Genomic DNA, 18,862 nt, shown 5'->3' on the forward strand with positions numbered 1-18,862 from the left:
CTATAATCCCAGCACTTTGGGAGGCCGAGGGAGATGGCTCACCTGAGGTCAGGAGTTTGAGACCAGCCTGACCAACTTGGCGAAACCCCATCTCTACCAAAAATACAAAAAGTAGCCAGGTGTGGTGGTGGGCTCCTGTAATCCCAGCTACTTGGGAAGCTGAGGCAGGAGAATTGCTTGAACCTGTGGGGGTGGGGGCACGGAGGTTGCAGTGAACCAAGATCAGGCCAGTTCACTCCAGCCTGGGCAACAGAGCGAGACAATCTCAAAAGAAAAAAAACCTAAATGAATTAAAATTAAAGAAAATTAAAGATTTGGCTCTTTGGCTGCGTGGGCCACATTTCAGACACTCCAAAGCTTCATGCCGCCCTGAAACATTGCCCTCATTGCAGAAAGTTCTATTGGTTAGTGCTAGTGTAGCCTTAAAACTTCTCTCCCGCCCCTCCTGAAAGCCAACCACTGTTAGGGTTTTACTGGTGATTCGTTTCTGAGATGATCTATGTACACAGTCAGCACATGGAGTTAATACATCCACTTTAAAGAAAATAAGTGCCTCCTGTGTAGCACGAATGACTGTGTAATAGTCCGTGGAATGGAATTTGTTCAGCTAGTTTAATAATGAAGGGCTCTTGAGTTTTTGCCAGGTTTCCACTCTTACAAATATTCTGCCGTGAACACCATTTTCTCTGCAGGGTAAATCCTTAACAATGGAATTCCCTGGCCACAAGGTTTATATGTTTTTTCTCTTTTCTTTCCTTCCTTTCTTTTCTCTCCCTCTCTTTCCCTCCGTCTATTCCCTTTCTCTTCCCACCTCTTTCCCATACTTTCCCCCATGTCTTCTCCCTGTCTCTTTGCCTGTTTCTCTTTTCCCTCTCTGCCCACCCCCGGCCTTCTCTTTCTTTTATAAGATTTTCTACTGTGCAGTGGCATGATCCTAGATCACTGCAGCCTCAAATCCCTGGGCTCAAGCGATCCTCCTGCCTCAGTCTCCCAAGTAGCTGGGACTACGGCCTGTGCCACCATGCACTTCTATTTTTCTTTTTCTTTTCTTTTCTTTTCTTCTTTCTTTCTTTCTCTTTTTTTTTTTGTGAAGATGAGATCTTACTATGTTGTCTAGGCTTGTTTTCATCTTAGTAGGTGCTTTCCTAGGGTTCTTACCCAAGGGTACCTGGTCAAAACTTAGTCACTTGAAGCCCCTGTCATTCTGTTGAAGTTTTGTGTCTGCCCTCCATCTTGCAGAGAAGGTTTAAAACTTCCATCTCCTTTTCAAGCAGATCTGTGATTTCAAAAAGTGTACAAATGTTGGGAGGCTGAGGTGGGAGGATCACTTGAGGTCAGGAATTTGGGAGCAGCCTGGCCAAGATGGTGAAACCCTATCTCTACTAAAAATACAAAAATTAGCTGGTCATGGTGGCGCACGCCTGTAGTCCCAGCTTCTTGGGAGGCTGAGGCAGGAGAATTGCTTGAATCTGGAAGGTGGAGGTTCCAGTAAGTCAAGATTGTGCCACTGCACTAGAGCCACGGTACAAATAGCAGTTTTAGACTTAATCCCACCAGGCATGATTGCTGGGTACCTTTGGCAGTGGATCTCCTGATTCTGCCTCAGTTTCCAGTGTCTGGCCTGTAGTGGAGTATCTGAAGCTGGAGATGGATCTCTTGCTGCAAAAATACATTCTCTACTTCTAGCTGTGCCGTCAGCCTGGGTTGGGGGAAGATCTAGGTCAGGGGAGAGCTGTCCTCCTCCTAAAGCCTCACCTGCCTGATGGCTGAGACTTATGCCTCATTTCCAGAATTACCAGGGGCCCTCGAACTTCTAGTTGTTTGTTAAATGTACAAGCACAAATTGTCTCTACCTCCTCGCGGACCTTCCTGCTAGTCCCTGTAGAGCTGTCTGCAGCCTGGAAATGTTTGTCTTTGGAGAAATTCTAGTTCCACCTGCCCCAGACTCATCACAATTACGGTAACAGCTGGAGCTCTGGAATTCCAGAACTTCCTGGAGGCTGTTTCAGCAGATATGAGGTCCCCCCTTCAAGTCCTCTCTGTAACCCCATACAAGATGAAGAAACTGAGGCAGATGAGCTCATGAATACAAAGTGCCAGAGGTTGGGTTCAACTTGTCTCAAAGCTTATGGGATTGGCCGGGCGCGGTGGCTCAAGCCTGTAATCCCAGCACTTTGGGAGGCCAAGACGGGCGGATCACGAGGTCAGGAGATCGAGACCATCCTGGCTAACACCGTGAAACCCCGTCTCTACTAAAAAATACAAAAACTAGCTGGGCGTGGTGGCCGGCGCCTGTAGTCCCAGCTACTCGGGAGGCTGAGGCAGGAGAATGGCGTGAACCCGGGAGGCGGAGCTTGCAGTGAGCTGAGATCCGGCCACTGTACTCCAGCCTGGGTGACAGCGAGACTCTGTCTCAAAAAAAAAAAAAAAAAGCTTATGGGATTTAAGATTGGTTTAGGGAAGAGTGTTCTGTTCCGTGCCCCCTCCCGCTAGCGTGCAGGGATTAGGTCCTGGGTTGCCTGGAGACCCCCAGGTTACGCCTGCTGACCTGACACATTTACAACTAGTGTTCTCTTTAACTGCGAAGTGTTCTGGTTTGGGTGAGAAATTCTGTGTTCACCCTGTTCACGTGCACCTTGAGGAAGCAGTGACGAGCACCACACAGCCTCTGGTCCAGGCTGGAGAAAGCCATCGCTAGAATATGCCTGCCAGCAGGAAAAGCTGGGAGCAGAGTGGAGAGCCAGCATCTGCTTCTGTAAAAAGAGAAGGAGAAGGGTGTGTCTCTGTAGTAGTGTATGCACGCATGTACATCCATACACATGTAACATACCCATACACATGTTTATACACATACATGTCCATACACGCGCCCATGTTTACACACATGAACATCCACGTAGACACATCTGTATATACATTCATATATACACACATCCATATATATACATATCTGTACACATGTCTATACAAAGGCCATATTCACATCCATATTCACATACGTCCACATTCACATCCAACGTATTCACATATCTGTATTCACACAATCCACATGTAGACATATGTGCATACATTCGTATAAACACATCCATATATCCACTTTACACATAGATATGTTCATACATACACATGTCCGTACACACGTCTACATGCAGACACATCCATGTACAAACCCATTCGTACATCTGTGTGCACATCCAACAGAGAAAGTTCTGGCCTCAGTGGCCTTCGCAAGGACTTTGGATTGTACCATAAGAAAGGCTAGTGTACCATCATTCGACATGTCTGGTTGGCATGTGGAGATCAGTTGCTAGTGGCAGGATGGGAGCTGGGAGAGTCAGGATGACATTGCATGTATACATCCAAATGTAGGCATATCTGTATGCACATTGATATACACACATCCATATATACATATCTGTACACATGTCTATACAAAGGCCATATTCACATCCATATTCACATACGTCCACATTCACATCCAACGTATTCACATATCTGTATTCACACAATCCACATGTAGACATATGTGCATACATTCGTATAAACACATCCATATATCCACTTTACACATAGATATGTTCATACATACACATGTCCGTACACACGTCTACATGCAGACACATCCATGTACAAACCCATTCGTACATCTGTGTGCACATCCAACAGAGAAAGTTCTGGCCTCAGTGGCCTTCGCAAGGACTTTGGATTGTACCATAAGAAAGGCTAGTGTACCATCATTCGACATGTCTGGTTGGCATGTGGAGATCAGTTGCTAGTGGCAGGATGGGAGCTGGGAGAGTCAGGATGACATTGCATATATACATCCAAATGTAGGCATATCTGTATGCACATTGATATACACACATCCATATATATACATACCTGTTCACATGTCCATCCACACATGTCCATATACATCCGTATTCACACAATCCATATGTGGACATATCTGTACGCATTCATATACATGCATTTATATATACACCTCTTTACACACATCCATACACATACGTGTCCGTACACGTCCATATTCACACACACGAACATCCACATGTAGACACATCTGGATATACGTTCATATATACACATCCATATAGATACACACATATCTGTATGCATATCTACACACACATCCATATATCCATATCTGTTCACATGTCCGTATACACATCCGTATTCACACAGTCCACATATAGACATATCTGTATGCATACATTCATATATATACATCCATATATATCTCTTTACATATCCGTGTATATACGTTCATACACATGCATGTCCGTACACATCTACATACACATCCATGTACAAACACATTCGTAGGTACACCTGGGTGCACCCACATGTCTATACATACACGTCTGTACACAGCCCTGTATACACACATCCACACACATTCATACACACACATTTGTGGGGAGCAGGGAAAGAGCGTTAAGTAGTGGCAGTCTGGTAATAGCGAGTGTTGCTTTGACGTGTTTTGGGTAAACTGACCAGCTGGTGGCCATCAGAGGGGTGTGGGGTTGGGGGACTGCAGGTTGGCAGGGCCATGAAAGATTATATTTGCAGTCGCCCATGGCTTTTCCGGAGAATCTTCTCTGTGCGGCCGTGGAGTGTGTAGTGAGCTGTCCCCATGGTCCATCTGCCAGTGTCTTCCCATGGCCAGGTCTGCACCACTGACCAAAAGAGAAAGTTCTGGCCTCGCTGGCTTTCGCAAGGACTTGGGATTGTACCGCAAGAAAGGCTAGTGTGCCATCATTTGACGTGTCTGTTTGCCATGTGGAGATCAGTTGCCAGCGGCGGGATGGGAGCCGGGAGAGCCAGGAGGACGTTGCAGTGAGACAGGCAGATGACCGGGGCTCCAGCTGGTGAGGCAGCAGAGGTGGCAGAAGTAGTTGATTCTAGACCCGTTCCATAGGGACAGTGGATTCCAGTTCCTGATGGATTGAAAGGGGGATGTCAAGGAGAGAAGACGAGTCACTTGTATTTATGTCTAAGTTTGTAACACAGATTTCTAATTTTGAGAAATCCAGAGTTTAAAAAATTGGGGAAGCGCTGGGCACAGTGGTTCATGCATGTAATCCCAGCACTTTGGAAGGCCAGGACGGGTGGATCACTTGTGCTCAGGAGCTTGGGACCAGCCTCACCAACATAGTGAAACACCGTCTCTACTAAAAATTAAAAAATTTGCCGGGTGTGGTGGCTCGTGCTTGTAATCCCAGCTACTCGGGAGGCTGAGGCAGGAGAATCGCTTGAACCTGGGAGGTGGAGGTTGCAGTGAGCCAGGATCCCACCAAGGTGCTCCAGCCTGGGACACAAAGTGAGACTCCGTCTCAAAGAAAAACAAAAACTGGGGAAGGATCGGTGTAGAAGGCTGTTAGATGGCTTGTCTCCTGCCCTGTCTGGTCCCAGCTCGTGTGGTCAGGGCTGGGCCTGCTGGTCAAGCCTGTCTTCCCAGGTGACACTGAAGCCTTTTCAGGGCTGGAGTGACCTGCGGCCAGCCGTGGGTGGTGAGGCCGAATGGTTCCAGGCACAGCTGGAGGTGAAATTGGTGACGGGGGGCAGCCCCATCGTCTTTGCCGGGAACGTCACACGGCAGGCGGGCAGCAAGCTGGCCTTCTCCGCATCGCTGAGCCATCCACTGAGTGACCAGGCCCACGTGACAGGTAGGAGATGAGACCCTTTCTGCGCCCTCTGCTCTGTGGCCAGGCTAAGGTGTGGTGGCCTAAGTGCCTCCTTATGCTCCTCATCACCCCCGCCTCTCTTAATATCAACATCCCATCTAAGGGCAGATTCAGGCTCCGTGTGAGCCCCCAGTATCTCCCCCAACCTCCAACTGCATCCACAAACCTTAAAATAGCAGCTTTTGGAGTGTCTTTATTCTGATCCATGATAAGAAACACATGTAACATTTTGACCTAAAATACACTGGGCATTTAAGACGGAGCAGGTGCTGGCCCTGGTGCTGGAGCTGGGGTGGTGGCGTCTGGGTGTGCCTCTCATGGGTGTTGCGGAAGATTCCAAGGTAAGGACAGGAGCTGGAGCTGGGGGTATTTGGAGCAGTGGCTGTCGACCCTCTGATGTGGGCATTTGGGAGTCATAACAGCTGGCTCAGTTTCACCTGTGTGTTCTGGCTGAGCTTCTGTGTCTCAGAAGCTTCCAAAGGTGAAATTGACGCGACACCCACCATGCACTGTTATTTCTTTTCTCTCCTGTCTTGTTCGATTTTGTTTTTTTCTACTTTATTTTTGGGCCAGGCGCAGTGTCTCATGCCTGTAATCCCAGCACTTTGGGAAGCTAAGGCAGAGAGGATTCCTTGAGCCCAGGAGTTCAAGACCAGCCTGGGCAACATAGTGAGACCCCCGCTTCCACAAAAAATACGAAAATTAGCCAAGTGTGGTGGCACACATCTGTCGTTCCAGCTACTCGGGAGGCTGAGGTGGGAGGATCGATTGAGCCTGGGAGGTCAAGGCTGCAGTAAGCCGTCATCAGGCCTGTCTGTGGTCTGTTGTGCAGGGCACACATGTGTTGGCTCTTCAAGGAGCCCCCAACGCCAAGGCCCCTCGGTGATTCCCGAGTCCCCTCTTTGCCTGGAGGTGGGGGTATTGGTCCCGGGGGGCTGGTCCTCTCATCTGCCTGCTCTCTGTCCCTGCAGCACTGCTGGAGAGGAAGGAAGAGGATGGACGGTGGGTGGCCACCGTGAGTGCCGAGCTCTTCGTGCCAGGGCTGGTGGGGCTGCATGCCATTGGCCTGCTGCAGCAATGGGACCGGCTCTGGACCAACTCCCTGAGGATCCAGTACAGCCTCCTGGGTAAGGCGCTGCGTGCCTGGCTGCGGAGCAGGTGGAGGCGACAGGGCCTGCTCTGTTTCCTAGGGTTGTGGCTCTGTTAGCTAAGATATGCTGTCACCACGGGATTTTCCATTAGTCATTCTGTTGGCTCTGAGTAGGACTGAGTACCTGCCCATTAAAAAAAAAAAAAAGGTGTGTCTCTTAAGGGGACGTTCATTCATCTCTTAAGACCTCCCCATCGTCAGGTTCTAACGGAGTGACAGGTGGACTAGAGCATGGGGGTGTGGCTGAGGCCAGGCTGGGCCAGGCCCTCCTCCTCTTGGAGCCTTGGTGGAGGGCTGCCTGGCAGAGGAGGGCAGGGGTCTCTGGGTCAATCCGCACAGGTCAGGCGAAGCAGCCGGCACACGAGTGTAGCACCAGCCAGAAGCTGCAGGCAGAGAGCAGCTCGAATGGCGCCTACAGGCTGGAGCTGGGCCATGAGCTCCACTGCACACAGATCCCAGCCTTCAGCCACAAGGTGGGTGCCCAGGCCAGGTGCGACATCCAGAGAGAGCACCAGAGTCAGGCAAGTGGTGATTTGAGTACCCTGAGCTCTTCTCCGAAGAGATGGACTTGCTCACAATCACATAGCCATATGGGAATGGATCTGGGGCTGGAACTTCAGCCTCAGTCTTACATCTGTTCGTCCAGGAATGCTTCAGCCCAGGAGGCAGAGGTTGCAGTGAGCCAAGATGGCGCCACTGTACTCCAGCCTGGGTGGGAGACTGAGATCTTGTTTCTAAAATAAATAAATAATAAATTAAAAACAAACCAAAATAGTGCTTCCTACAGAACCGTCTCTTCTGAAAACCAAGCTGGAGTGGGTGGCTGTGAGGAGGCCCAGGGACTGGGTGGGCAGGGCCTCCATGGGTAGTTCACCACCCACGTGTGTCCCAGGTCCAGCTCTGGCACGAGGAGGACTCGGGCCACCTGCACTCACAGCTGGAGGTGAGCTACGGGAAGCACTGGGACAAGAACAGCAACAAGAGGCATCTCCGTGTCAGCCAGACCTTCAAGAATGACTCAGGGCCCGCCCTGAGCAATCACTTCATGGAGGTGAGCCCGGCCACTGCAGCAGAGCCGTGCCCCATGAGTCCAGCATGGATGGTGGGAGCTGGGGAACCCCCGCATTGCCCTCTGGCCCTGGCTGCAAGGATGCAGCCAACTGAAACTCAGCCTTGGTGACTTTCCGTTTTGTACCTCCAGCCCCATGTCCCCAGGGGTGAGAAATGCTTCTCAGAGTGCCAAGGACTGGCAGGAGGGCTTGGGAAACACAGATTTCCACCTGTAAAAATGCGTTTTGGAAAGAGGGGTTCGCTTTTAGCTTTTCCCTGAGAGTGGGGTCTTTTGCTGAGTTAGGAATGATGGTGTGTTCAGCAGCTGAACAGGTGGTGGTTCTTAAACAGCACTATTTAACCTCGTATGTTTATTTAAAAATTGGTTTAGAATTTTTTTTCCCTTTTTGGATCCAGTCCTGCAAATGGTCTTTTAAATATTAACTTTGATTTTAATTGTGGTTAAATATATGTCATGTAAAATTTACTATTTGTGTTATTTATTTTATTTTATTTATTTATTTATTTGGAGACTGAGTCTTGTTCTGCCACCCAGGCTGGAGTACAGTGGCACAATCCTGGCTCACTGCAACCTCCTCCTCCTGGGCTCAAGCGATTCTCCAGCCTCAGCCTCCCGAGTAGCTGGGATTACAGGTGCCTGCCACCATGTCTGGCTAATTGTTTTGTATTTTTAGTAGAGACGGGGTTTCTCCATGTTGGCCAGGCTGGTCTCGAACTCCTGACCTCAGGTGATCCACCCACCTCAGCCTCCCAAAGTGCTGGGATTGCAGGTGTGAGTCACCACGCCTTTCCTGCCCTTTTTTTGACTGGCTTACTTAGCATGTCTTCAAGTTTCATCCATATGGTAGCATGTGTCAAATTTCCTTCCTTTTTAAGGCTGAATACTCCATTGCCTGTATAGACAGCATTTTATTTATCCATTCATCCGTTGATGGACATACGGGTTGCTTCCATCTTTCGGCTATTGTGAATAAATGCTGTTATGAACTGATGCTTTCAGTTGTTTCAATTGCTTTCAGTTCTTTTGTATATACACCTGGAAGTGTCATTGCTGGGGTCATATGGTAATTCGATCTTTAATTTTTTGAAAAACTGCCGCACTGTTTTCCACAGTAGCTGCAGTATTTTACCTTCCCACCATCAGCATTTGAGAATTCAGATTTCTCCACATCCTTACCAAAGCTCCTTGTTTTCTGTTTTTCGGACTGGGTTCCACTCCTGTTGCTCGTGTGGAGTGCAGTGGTGCAATCTTGGCTCACTGCTGCCTCGATTTCCTGGGCACATTCTAGGCCAGGGATGGCATGATCCCATTGGCATCTTGGGGGGGTGGGCATTCTCCAGTTTGTGCTGCAGGTGCCTGAGAGGCAGGTGGATTGCCGTGTGCAGCTGCACCACTTGAGCCTCCGCCTGCCCTATGTGGAGAGAAGCAGTCACCTGAAGGTGCAGTACAATGGGCGGCCGCTGTTTGTGGCAGGCGGGCAGTGGAAGGACACATCTCGGGCCACCCTGTGGAAGTGGGAAGGTGAGTGTTGGCTGTGGGGCCTCCTTGGCTAGCAGCTCAGATTTCTGACTTCTAGGCCTTTGTTCAAGCTATGCCTCCTTCCTGGAACACCTTTTCCTTTTATTGGCTAGGCTAACTCAAGACTCAAACTGGGCCAGGCACAGTGGTTCACACCTGTCATCCCAGCACTGTGGGAGGCCGAGGCGGGAGGACTTCTGGAGGCCAGGAGTCTGAGATCAGCCTGCGCAACATAGTGGGAACCTGTCTTAATTTTAGAAACAAACACACAAAAACCCTTATCTTGAAAGAGTCCCATCATGCTTATAATTATATCCTAACTTCTTACCTTTGCCAGTCAAGTGTCAGGTCCCTGCCTCCTTCTCCAGCCTTGTCCCACCACACTCTTCCCATTGCTCACTATCCTGCAGGCTCAGAGGCCTTTTTTTGCTCCCCAGACACGCTCCAGGGCCTTTGCATTTGTGCATCTTTGTGTCTGGAAAACACTGTCTCTCACTTTTAAAAAATGGAAAATGGATCCACTGGCTGGGTATGGTGGCTCATGCCTGTAATCCCAGTACTTTGCGAGGCTGGCGGGGGGTGGATTACTTGAGGTCAGGAGTTCGAGATCAGCTTGGCCAACATGGTGAAACCCTATCTCTACCAAAAATACAAAAGTTAGCCATGTGTGGTGTCAGGCAGCTGTAATCCCAGCTACTCAGGAGGCTGAGGCAGGAGGATCACTTGGACCTGGGAGGCAGAGGTTGCAGTGAGCGGAGATCACACCATTGCACTCCAGCCTGGGCAACAAGAGTGAAACTCCAACTCCAAAAAAAAAAGAATTCACCATAGTTTATCCATGAATTATTTTTTTCAATTTTTATTTTTATTGAAGTGATAACTTGTTTAAAAGTGAATTTGACTGTGAGTTGCTCATTGTCAAAGCTGGGTCCCATGGGGGCTCATTGTATTATGCTCTTTGTTCTTGTATAGACTTGAACTACGTTTTCTAAAAATTGATTAAAGTTTATAAAAGAAATATATCCTCAGTGTCACACCTGCCTACCTTGTGTTTTTTTTATTTTTGTTTTTTTGAGACAGTCTTACTCTCTCACCCAGGCTGCAGTGCAGTGGCATGATCTTGGCTCACTGCAACCTCTGCATCCAAGACTCAAGCTATTCTCTTGTCTCACCCTCCCGAGTAGCTGGTATTACAGGTGTGTGCTACCACACCTGGCTAACTTTTGTATTTTTAGTAGAGATGGGGTTTCACTATTTTGGCCAGGCTGGTCTTGAACTCCTGAGCTCAAAGGATCTACCTTCTTCTGCCTCCCAAAGTGCTGGTATTGCAGGTGTGAGCTGCTGTGGCTGGCCCCTACCCCAAGTCTTGCTTAAAACAGCAAGCACTCTAAATTCTTTCAGCCAATTTTTCTGTTTATATTCTCCATCTTTTAAAATAATATAATCATGCTGTTACTTCTTGAATGTTCAGCTTTGGTCATTCTCCATAGGTTTCTTACTAGAGAGGATAAGAATTTAACTCTTAGATTGGTGCCCCTTTCAAATACGTATTTCTCCCTATTTTCTTAAAAGAATTACATTTTGTTAACATCTGATGCTTACAGAATTATAACTATAAATGTCTTACATAGCTTAGATATATGGTGTACTATCTTGGTGACTGTTTTTTTCAGGAGTTTGTAATTGCCTTTATTTTTCTATTTGATTAGTTTTCTATAATTTTTGCCTACTAATTACAGAATTTCAGCAGCATTGCAAAACTTTTTTCCAGGTGGTCAGACACATCAGATTGTTCATTGACTTCAAATAATTCTGATATTTTTCTTGGGGACCCTCTTCCTGGAGCCTGTATCTTGCTCCAAAGTAGACCAGTTGCACAGTTGTGGTTCTGTAGCCTCCCTTTTCCATCAACCTGGATTTCTTTTCACTTCTCCTCTGGGTCACAATCCCTTTTTCTTAAACCTGTGTCATCTCTCTTGGTTTATTCCTTTGTTCTGATGGAAGACATCTTTCAGTAGCTTCCAGAGAAAGCATAGATGGGAGGTGTATTCATTCCCAAGGGTTTCTGTAACTAATTACTAAACCGGGCAGCTTAAAACAACAGAAATTTGTTATTTCACAGTTCTGAAGGCCATAAGTTTGAGTCAAGGAGCCCCCAGGGCCATGTTCCCTCTTAGGCTCTGGCGAGAACCCTCCCTTGCCTTTTCCAAGCATTTGGTGATGGATGTTGAAGCTTGCTGTTCCTTGGCTTACAACCGCATCCTCTCTAATGTCTGCCTCTTTTGTCACGTGGCATTCTCCTGTGTGTGTGTGTCTGTGTCCAGATTTTTCTTTTCTAATAGAGACATCAGTTCTATTGGCTTAAGGGCCTGTCCTGTTCTATTGTGATCTCATCTTGACTTAATGATATCTGCAATGACCTCATTTTCAGTTAAGGTCACATTGGGAAGTATTGGGGATTAAGATTTCAGTTAATCTTTTGGGGGAACACAATCCATAACAGAATACAAACATTTTGAGACCCTAAATGTTGATAATACTGGGGGAGTTTGAGTGGAGAATTTTAGGTTGGAAATAATTTTCTCTTGGGATTTTGAAGGCATTGCTCCATTGTTGTGAATTCATTGGGAGATCTCATGCTTTTTCTGATTTAGCATCTTTTGTATGTGACCCTTTTCTCACTGTCTGAGAAGCTTTTAGGAGCTCGTCTTAGTCCTGGTGGTGGTAAATCTCATTACGAGGTACCTTAGTATGGACCTGTGTTTCTCTGTTGTACTGGGTTCTTAGCATAGGGCGTTTCAGTTTGGAATCGTGTCATTTTGGTCTGGGTAATTTTCTCTTACAGTTTCCTTGAGAATTTCCTTTCTTTGTTGTGAAATTCCTGTTGGTTAGATGTCGGTCCTCAGAAAACTGAGCTTCTAATGTTTTCTCTGTTTCTCTTTGCAAAGTTGTTTTTCTTTTTGTCTTTTTTCTTTTTGTTTTTTTTGGAGAAGGGGGTCTCAGTATTTTGTCCAGGCAGGTCTCAAACGCCTGCGCTCAAGTGACCCTCCTGCCTGTGACTCCCAAAGTGCTAGGATTAGAGGTGTGAGCACTGCACACGGCCTCCTTGTTTCTCTTTTGTTCTATTTCTTTGTACTTTTGTTCTATTTAAGTGCCGATTTCCTCGACTTCATATGCCAGCCCTTCTACTGGCATTTTTATTTTGGATTATCTTATATTTTCAAGAGCTCTGTTTTTTTGTTCCTTTCTTAAATCATCCTGTTCCATGAATGCAATTGTCTTCTCTTAGAGTATAAGTTACAGAATTTTGGGGAGTTTTATCTGTTTCTTCCGAGTTTCTTTTTTCTTTTTATTTCTGTATTTCCTGTTGGAGGCTTTCCCCCAAAGGCTAAGCCAGCCTTGGATATGTGTTTATGTTTGAGTCGGCTGCTCAAAATATTGGTTACCCTGTTTTCAAACAGGGTAATTATGTTTTGAGTGTACTCAGAAGCTGCCTGAGGACTTAATTAAAACCAGCAGTTTAGCAAAGTTAGGGATCTCATATTCTGGAGCAGAGATTTAAAAGTTTGTCTAACAAAATCTATTCTCCTTAAAATCCTTTTATAAAACTTAGAGTAAGAGACCTGCCGAAACGAGGAGGAGAGAACACATTTCCACACTTGGGCGCCTCTTGACTCTCCTGGATCGCATTAGGACAGAGTGAGCGCTAGTTCTCTGCCATCCCAGGGTTAGGCCCTAAGACTGCCCATCACAAGGATCCCAGGAGAAAACTCAGGAATAGAAGTGGAGACAGTGAGACATCTGACTAAAATGACTAGAAGCCCTCAGGAAGTAAGGAAGGAAAAAGAAACTGAGAAACCAGAAAAATCATCAGACCAGTTAATTCACCTTTGGAGTAACTGGAGATCTAGAGTTTTCTTTTTTTTTTTTTTTTTTTTTTTGAGACGGGGTCTCGCTCTGTCGCCCAGTCTGGAGTGCAGTGGCGCAATCTCGGCTCACTGCAAGCTCCGCCTCCCGGGTTTACGCCATTCTCCTGCCTCAGCCTCCCGAGTAGCTGGGTCTACAGGCGCCCGCCATCTCGCCCGGCTAGTTTTTTGTATTTTTTAGTAGAGACGGGGTTTCACCGTGTTAGCCAGGATGGTCTCGATCTCCTGACCTCGTGATCCACCCGTCTCGGCCTCCCAAAGTGCTGGGATTACAGGCTTGAGCCACCACGCCCGGCCTAGATCTAGAGTTTTCTAAAAGATTAGAAATCTCCTGAATTTGAAGAGCTGAGGAAGAAGAATCATGAATGACCTAAAGCAGTTGCCCAGTGTCTCACACGGAAGGGCATGGAGAACTGGCAGGAATGTCCCCAGATGGTGACAAGTTTGCAGAACTTTTACCAGATGACCCATGAGGCCACCCAGAGACCCAGGAGCCAGCCCTGGCCCTGTCCTCATGGAAGGGCTCTACACAGGATTTTGGGATGCAGATGGAAGGACTAAATGTTTTCAAGTCCTGCCTGGGCAGATGCAGTTGTCCTTCCAGCTCCAGAGTTCCAAACCCAGGCCTGTGCCATCCCCATTCACTTTGAGGGGCCGCTGTGGGCTCCCCAATCCACAGGCTGTGTGCAGGATCCTGTAGTACCCAGAGGGGGCGCCCTTGATCATGAACCCTGTGTGTGGTCAGCTCTAGGTCTGTTTCCTGCCTTTCCTCCAGCAGCCCCTAGCCTCCTGCAGCAGTAGCTGCTCTCTTCTGGTTCTGATCCAGGTCTTGAACTTGGAAGACAATTAGAACCTGGATCCCAATTCTGTCTGAAAGCAACAGAATAACATAATCTATACACTGGCACATGACCCTTGGTCCAGCCCAATGTAATGAGAAATAAATGAATGACCATGACCTCAAAAGCAAAATAACAACAATAACAACAACAACAAAAGCTGAGCAACCAGACATATGTTCTGGAGGGCCCGAGTTTGCCAGGTCGCAACTGTGATCTATAAAGTGAAATAAGATCTTTATCACCATGAAAGAACATGAATGAAATAGAAAACAAATTGGAGACTCAAAACTTGTTTGGAAAGAGGCGCTATGTATAGGTGGGCGCATGTGCGGACTGGTGGGCTTCCCTGTCAATCAAGCAATTGGGTAGGGACCTGGCTCTCCAGGGATCCATGCCTTCCTTCTGTTCTTCTGTGGTGCCATCTTCCCGTTTCCCATGAGAAGGGAGCAACTGAGCAGGAACCAGGCTGCCCACTCTTCAGCGTCTCCCTGTTCTCAACTCAGCAGCTCCTGCCTCCCCTTACTGTGTCTTTGCCCCTGCATCTGAGCCTGTCTGCCTCAGTTTCCCCAGACAGTAAATCTCCTGTGTCCAGCAGGGGTGGGTTGCCTGCCCCTTTGATTAACTACTGCTTGTCTTTCATTTAGGTATCAGGTAAATGGTAATGTCCTCCTAGAAGTTTTTGCTGACCTACCCAGTTTTTATCAAATTCCTTCTGTATTGTTTTTCTTCACAGCCCTCAGCATTTCTACCTGTGTTCTTTTTTTTTTTTTTTTTTTTTTGGAGACATGGTCTCCCTCTGTTGCCCAGGCTGGAGTGCATTGGCACCATCACAGCCACTTGCAGCCTCCACCTGAGCCTCCCAAGTAGCTGTGATATAGGTGAGCACTACCGTGCCTGGCTAATTTTTGTATTTTTTGTAGAGATGGGGTCTCACTTTGTTGCCCAAACTGGACTCAAACTCCTAGACTCAAGTGATCCTCCCACCTTGGCCTCCCAAAGTGCTGGGATTACAGGCATGAGCCACTGCGCCCAACCTTCCAATGTTTTACTATGAAAAAACTGCAAACATTCAGACAAGTTGGGTGAATGGTATGGTCATCACCAGCGTCCTCTCATACTAAGTTCTGCTATTGACAGTTGACCCCACTTGCCTCATCACCTCTCTCTCCACATATCCAGCCCTCTTATTTTTTCTGTGCAGTTCAAAGTAAGTTGTAGACGGATACATTTCACCCCTAAACGTTTCAGTATGTGTTTCATGAAGCAGAGTGAAATGCATAAATGACAGTACGATTGGATGAGTTTTGACAGGCGTATACACCTGGGTGGTCCAAACACCTGTCCTAAGTCACAACATCACCAATGTCCTAGAAAGTTCCCTCGTGCCTAGTTACTCCCAGTTTTGAGATTAGTCCATTGCGGCTGTGATGAGACTCTGGAAGTTCCCTCGTGCCTAGTTACACCCAGTTTTGAGATTAGTCCATTGCGGCTGTGATGAGACTCTGGAAGTTCCCTCGTGCCTAGTTACTCCCAGTTTTGAGATTAGTCCATTGCGGATGTGATGAGACTCTGAAAGTTCCCTTGTGCCTAGTTACTCCCAGTTTTGAGATTAGTCCATTGCGGCTATGATGAGACTCTGGGGACCTCTTGCTTCCTGCTAGAAGCTTCCTCTTCCCCGTGTACCAGATTCTCCTTTTTCCCTTGCAGGAGACTTGAACCTGGATACTCCATGGCTGATGGTCTCTGCAGCTCACCGGCTATACTGGCCACACCGAGCTGTGTTCCAGGCTGTCCTGGAGCTAACACTGGGCAAGGCCTGGACCCTGAAGGACCTGGTGGTCAGTGTGGCCTGCAGGAGTCAGGGCCCCAACAGGGAAGGCAAGATCCAGGTCTACACCCCAGCTACCACCTACCTCCGGGTGAGCATTGCTCAGCCCCCAGCACATGCGTGGTCACCTGCCACGGAGACCTTTTTCTGGTGCAGAGGCGGATAAAATCGGAGGCCTGTGGGCAGATAGCAGCTCACACATGTGTGAAGTTGGGCCCTCCCAGTGCCTACAACTATCAGAGTTAGTTCCTAAGTGACGTAGAAAAATTAGACCTAAGAAAAGAAGATTTCTCATATCCCTGCTTAGTAGCTGAAGGGGAAGGAAATATAAAATAGGAAAGCAAGTCGAACGGGACTTTGGAAATAGGTAGACATTCAGCTTTTGTCCATAAAACAGAGTGAAAACTTCTAGGACATGAGTCGGTTTCATGCCAACTACTGACTGTCATGAAGTTGCTTTTCTGCACGCGTTTGGTGCAGAAGCAAGAACAGGTTTGGAAGAAAACCCATTAGTATCATCTGCAGGGCTGGGAGCCTGGCAGATGGACTGTCTACCTGCACTGGGTGATGCGTGGATGTGCGGAAGGTCCGGGCTCGATTGGGCTCATCCAAGGGCAGCACAGTCCCCTCTGAGGCAGGGCTGGGTGGCAGCAGGGTAGAGTCAGAGCGGTGATAATCTTAGGAACCACAAGGAGGCCTCTGTGTAGCAGAGGGTGCCAAGACAGGAGAGCGAGGTACGGTTGACTAGCTGGCTCCTGCTCTTCACCCAACCAGAGGGCATGGCGGCCTGGTCCAGGGTGGTGGCAGTGGAGGTGCCGGCAAGTGTCCAGATCCTGGAGATGCCAGATTTGCTGATGGATTGGCGGTGGGGAGGGAGTGAAAGAAAGGAAATAAATGGCTCTGAGGTTTTGGTAAAGCATCTGGTGGGATGGAAGTGCCGTTGTAGGAAGTGGGGAAGTTGGCGGTGGGGAACTGAGGGTCAGTGACGTGGGACAAAGTGTTACGAAGTTCTGGTATTGGGTTGGAGGCTCAGCCACGTCCAAACCCTGTCTTGTCCTTGTCACTTCTCCTTGTGAGACCCCCGAGTTGTATGAACAAGGGATGGCAGCCAACAGGGCACCATCCCATGCAGGGCTTGTGCCAGGGTGGTGGCTGCAAGTGGTCTACCTTCCCCAGCTCTGAAACGAGCCAGATCACACCCAGCTCTTCCCAGGACTCCCGAAGACAATGGTGATGGTGCAGGGAGAGAAGGACACCCACCAGCATGTGCCCTTCAGGGTACAGACACCCTGGCTACTAGTAATAGCGGCCCAGCGAGATCAGATTCCCTCCCCAAACTGAAGAGGAGAGAAGGAAATTACGCCTGCTGAGGGTTGGGATGACAGAGAGGAGTTTTCCTTTTTGTCTCAAGGCTGTGTAGGGAAAACTAGCCTACCTGCACCAGTCAGGTTAGGCCTCACAGAAATGACATTGAAGGGGTTTTGACGGATGAATAGGAGTTCACCAAGCAGGAAAGAGATGAAAGTGTATCCCAGGGGGAGGAAATAGGGTGTGCAAAGGCCTTGGTCCCCCTCCTCACCTCATTGCAGGTCTCCACGGTGACAGTCTTGGCACAGAGCCTCTTCCACAGCTGGAGCGAAGTCGAGTCAGCCTGGAACACAGCAGTGCAGGGTGAGATCCATGCTGAGAACAGCCAGGACCGTAAGATCCTGAACTGCTGGTTGAAAGGCCCCCGGCAGAAGCTGAACCTAACAGCCGCCTACAAGCACTTGGAGTGGGTAAGAGCCCAAGAGGCCTGTGCAGCCAAGAGACCACCAAATCCCTCACCTGGGTCTCCTGCCTCTCTCCCTGCTTGGGATGGAAAAGGATTTTGTGCCGCTGGCTTGGCCCGTGACCTTGGGCCTCCTGGAGCCTCTATTTTTCTCTCTCTCTCTCCTTTTTCCTTTTCCTCCTTTTCTTCTTACGTATTTTTTGATAGTCTCATTCTGTTGTCCAGGCTGGAGTTCAGTGATACAGTCATAGCTTATTGCAGCCTCGAACGCCTGGGCTTAAAAGATCCTCCCCGCTCAGCCTCCCAAGTAGTTAGAACTATAGGCACATGCCACCCATGCCACCATGCATAGCTGACTTCTTTTTTTTTTGTTTTTTGGGTAGGGGGAGACACAAGGTATTGCTGTTTCCCAGGCTAGTCTTAAAGCCCTGGGCTCAAGTTACCCTCCCATCTCAGCCTCCCAAAGTGTTGGGATTACAGGTGTGAGCCACTGCCCCTAGACAAGCCTTAGTTTCTTGTTCTGTGAAATGAACCCTGGTCACATTAGCACAGATCCAGGAGCAAAGCTTGGCTTCCTTTAGCTGAGAAATCCAAGTTCTTCATTCCGCCTGGGTACCTAGGGAGGTCTAGACATGGTGGTGTGCCGGTGGAATCCTGTGGTCTAGTCAGGGTGGAAGTTGTGGGTGGAGCTCGGTAGTCGTTCTCAGAGAGTCATTTCTGGGGGTGATGGGCAGGCTGTAGGGGGCTACCCGTTGTCTTCCTGCAAAGCAGGTCTGCAGCATGGTCCTGCTGGCCTGTCCCTCCCAGCCTGGATTTTGTTGCAGCCCCGGAAGACCCAGGTGTCGCTGACGGCTCTGCAGACTGGTGCCCAGGGCCAACCTCGGGGCCTGCAGTTGGAGGGAGAGCTAGAGGAGCTGAGGCAAGACAGGACATTGTACCGGAAACGGGGAACCTTGCTCCTTAGGTGTGTGCACCCCTTCTCCTCGGCTGGCCCCCTGCAAGTTTCCCCTTCTCCAGCATGGAGGGTGCCTGGGGGAACAGGATGGGCAGAGCTACCTGGAGAAACCC

At 48.5% G+C, this 18,862-nt stretch overlaps 1 protein-coding gene across 1 annotated transcript in view; it reads left to right on the forward strand.

Annotated features, from left to right (window-relative positions):
* The window catches only part of LOC117097956, a 154,894-nt gene that overhangs the window by 61,762 nt on the left and 74,270 nt on the right, over positions 1 to 18,862 (forward strand). Inside the window, exons 24-31 of the mRNA XM_033236518.1 lie at positions 5,483 to 5,669; positions 6,659 to 6,814; positions 7,177 to 7,310; positions 7,730 to 7,888; positions 9,250 to 9,430; positions 15,903 to 16,114; positions 17,613 to 17,801; positions 18,619 to 18,758. Of these exons, the coding sequence (XP_033092409.1) occupies positions 5,483 to 5,669; positions 6,659 to 6,814; positions 7,177 to 7,310; positions 7,730 to 7,888; positions 9,250 to 9,430; positions 15,903 to 16,114; positions 17,613 to 17,801; positions 18,619 to 18,758 (1,358 nt within the window). The remainder of the gene's footprint in view (positions 1 to 5,482; positions 5,670 to 6,658; positions 6,815 to 7,176; positions 7,311 to 7,729; positions 7,889 to 9,249; positions 9,431 to 15,902; positions 16,115 to 17,612; positions 17,802 to 18,618; positions 18,759 to 18,862) is intronic.

The sequence above is a fragment of the Trachypithecus francoisi genome, unplaced genomic scaffold (assembly GCF_009764315.1).
Source record: "Trachypithecus francoisi isolate TF-2019V2 unplaced genomic scaffold, Tfra_2.0 Lachesis_group15, whole genome shotgun sequence".
Taxonomy (NCBI): Eukaryota; Metazoa; Chordata; class Mammalia; order Primates; family Cercopithecidae; genus Trachypithecus; species Trachypithecus francoisi.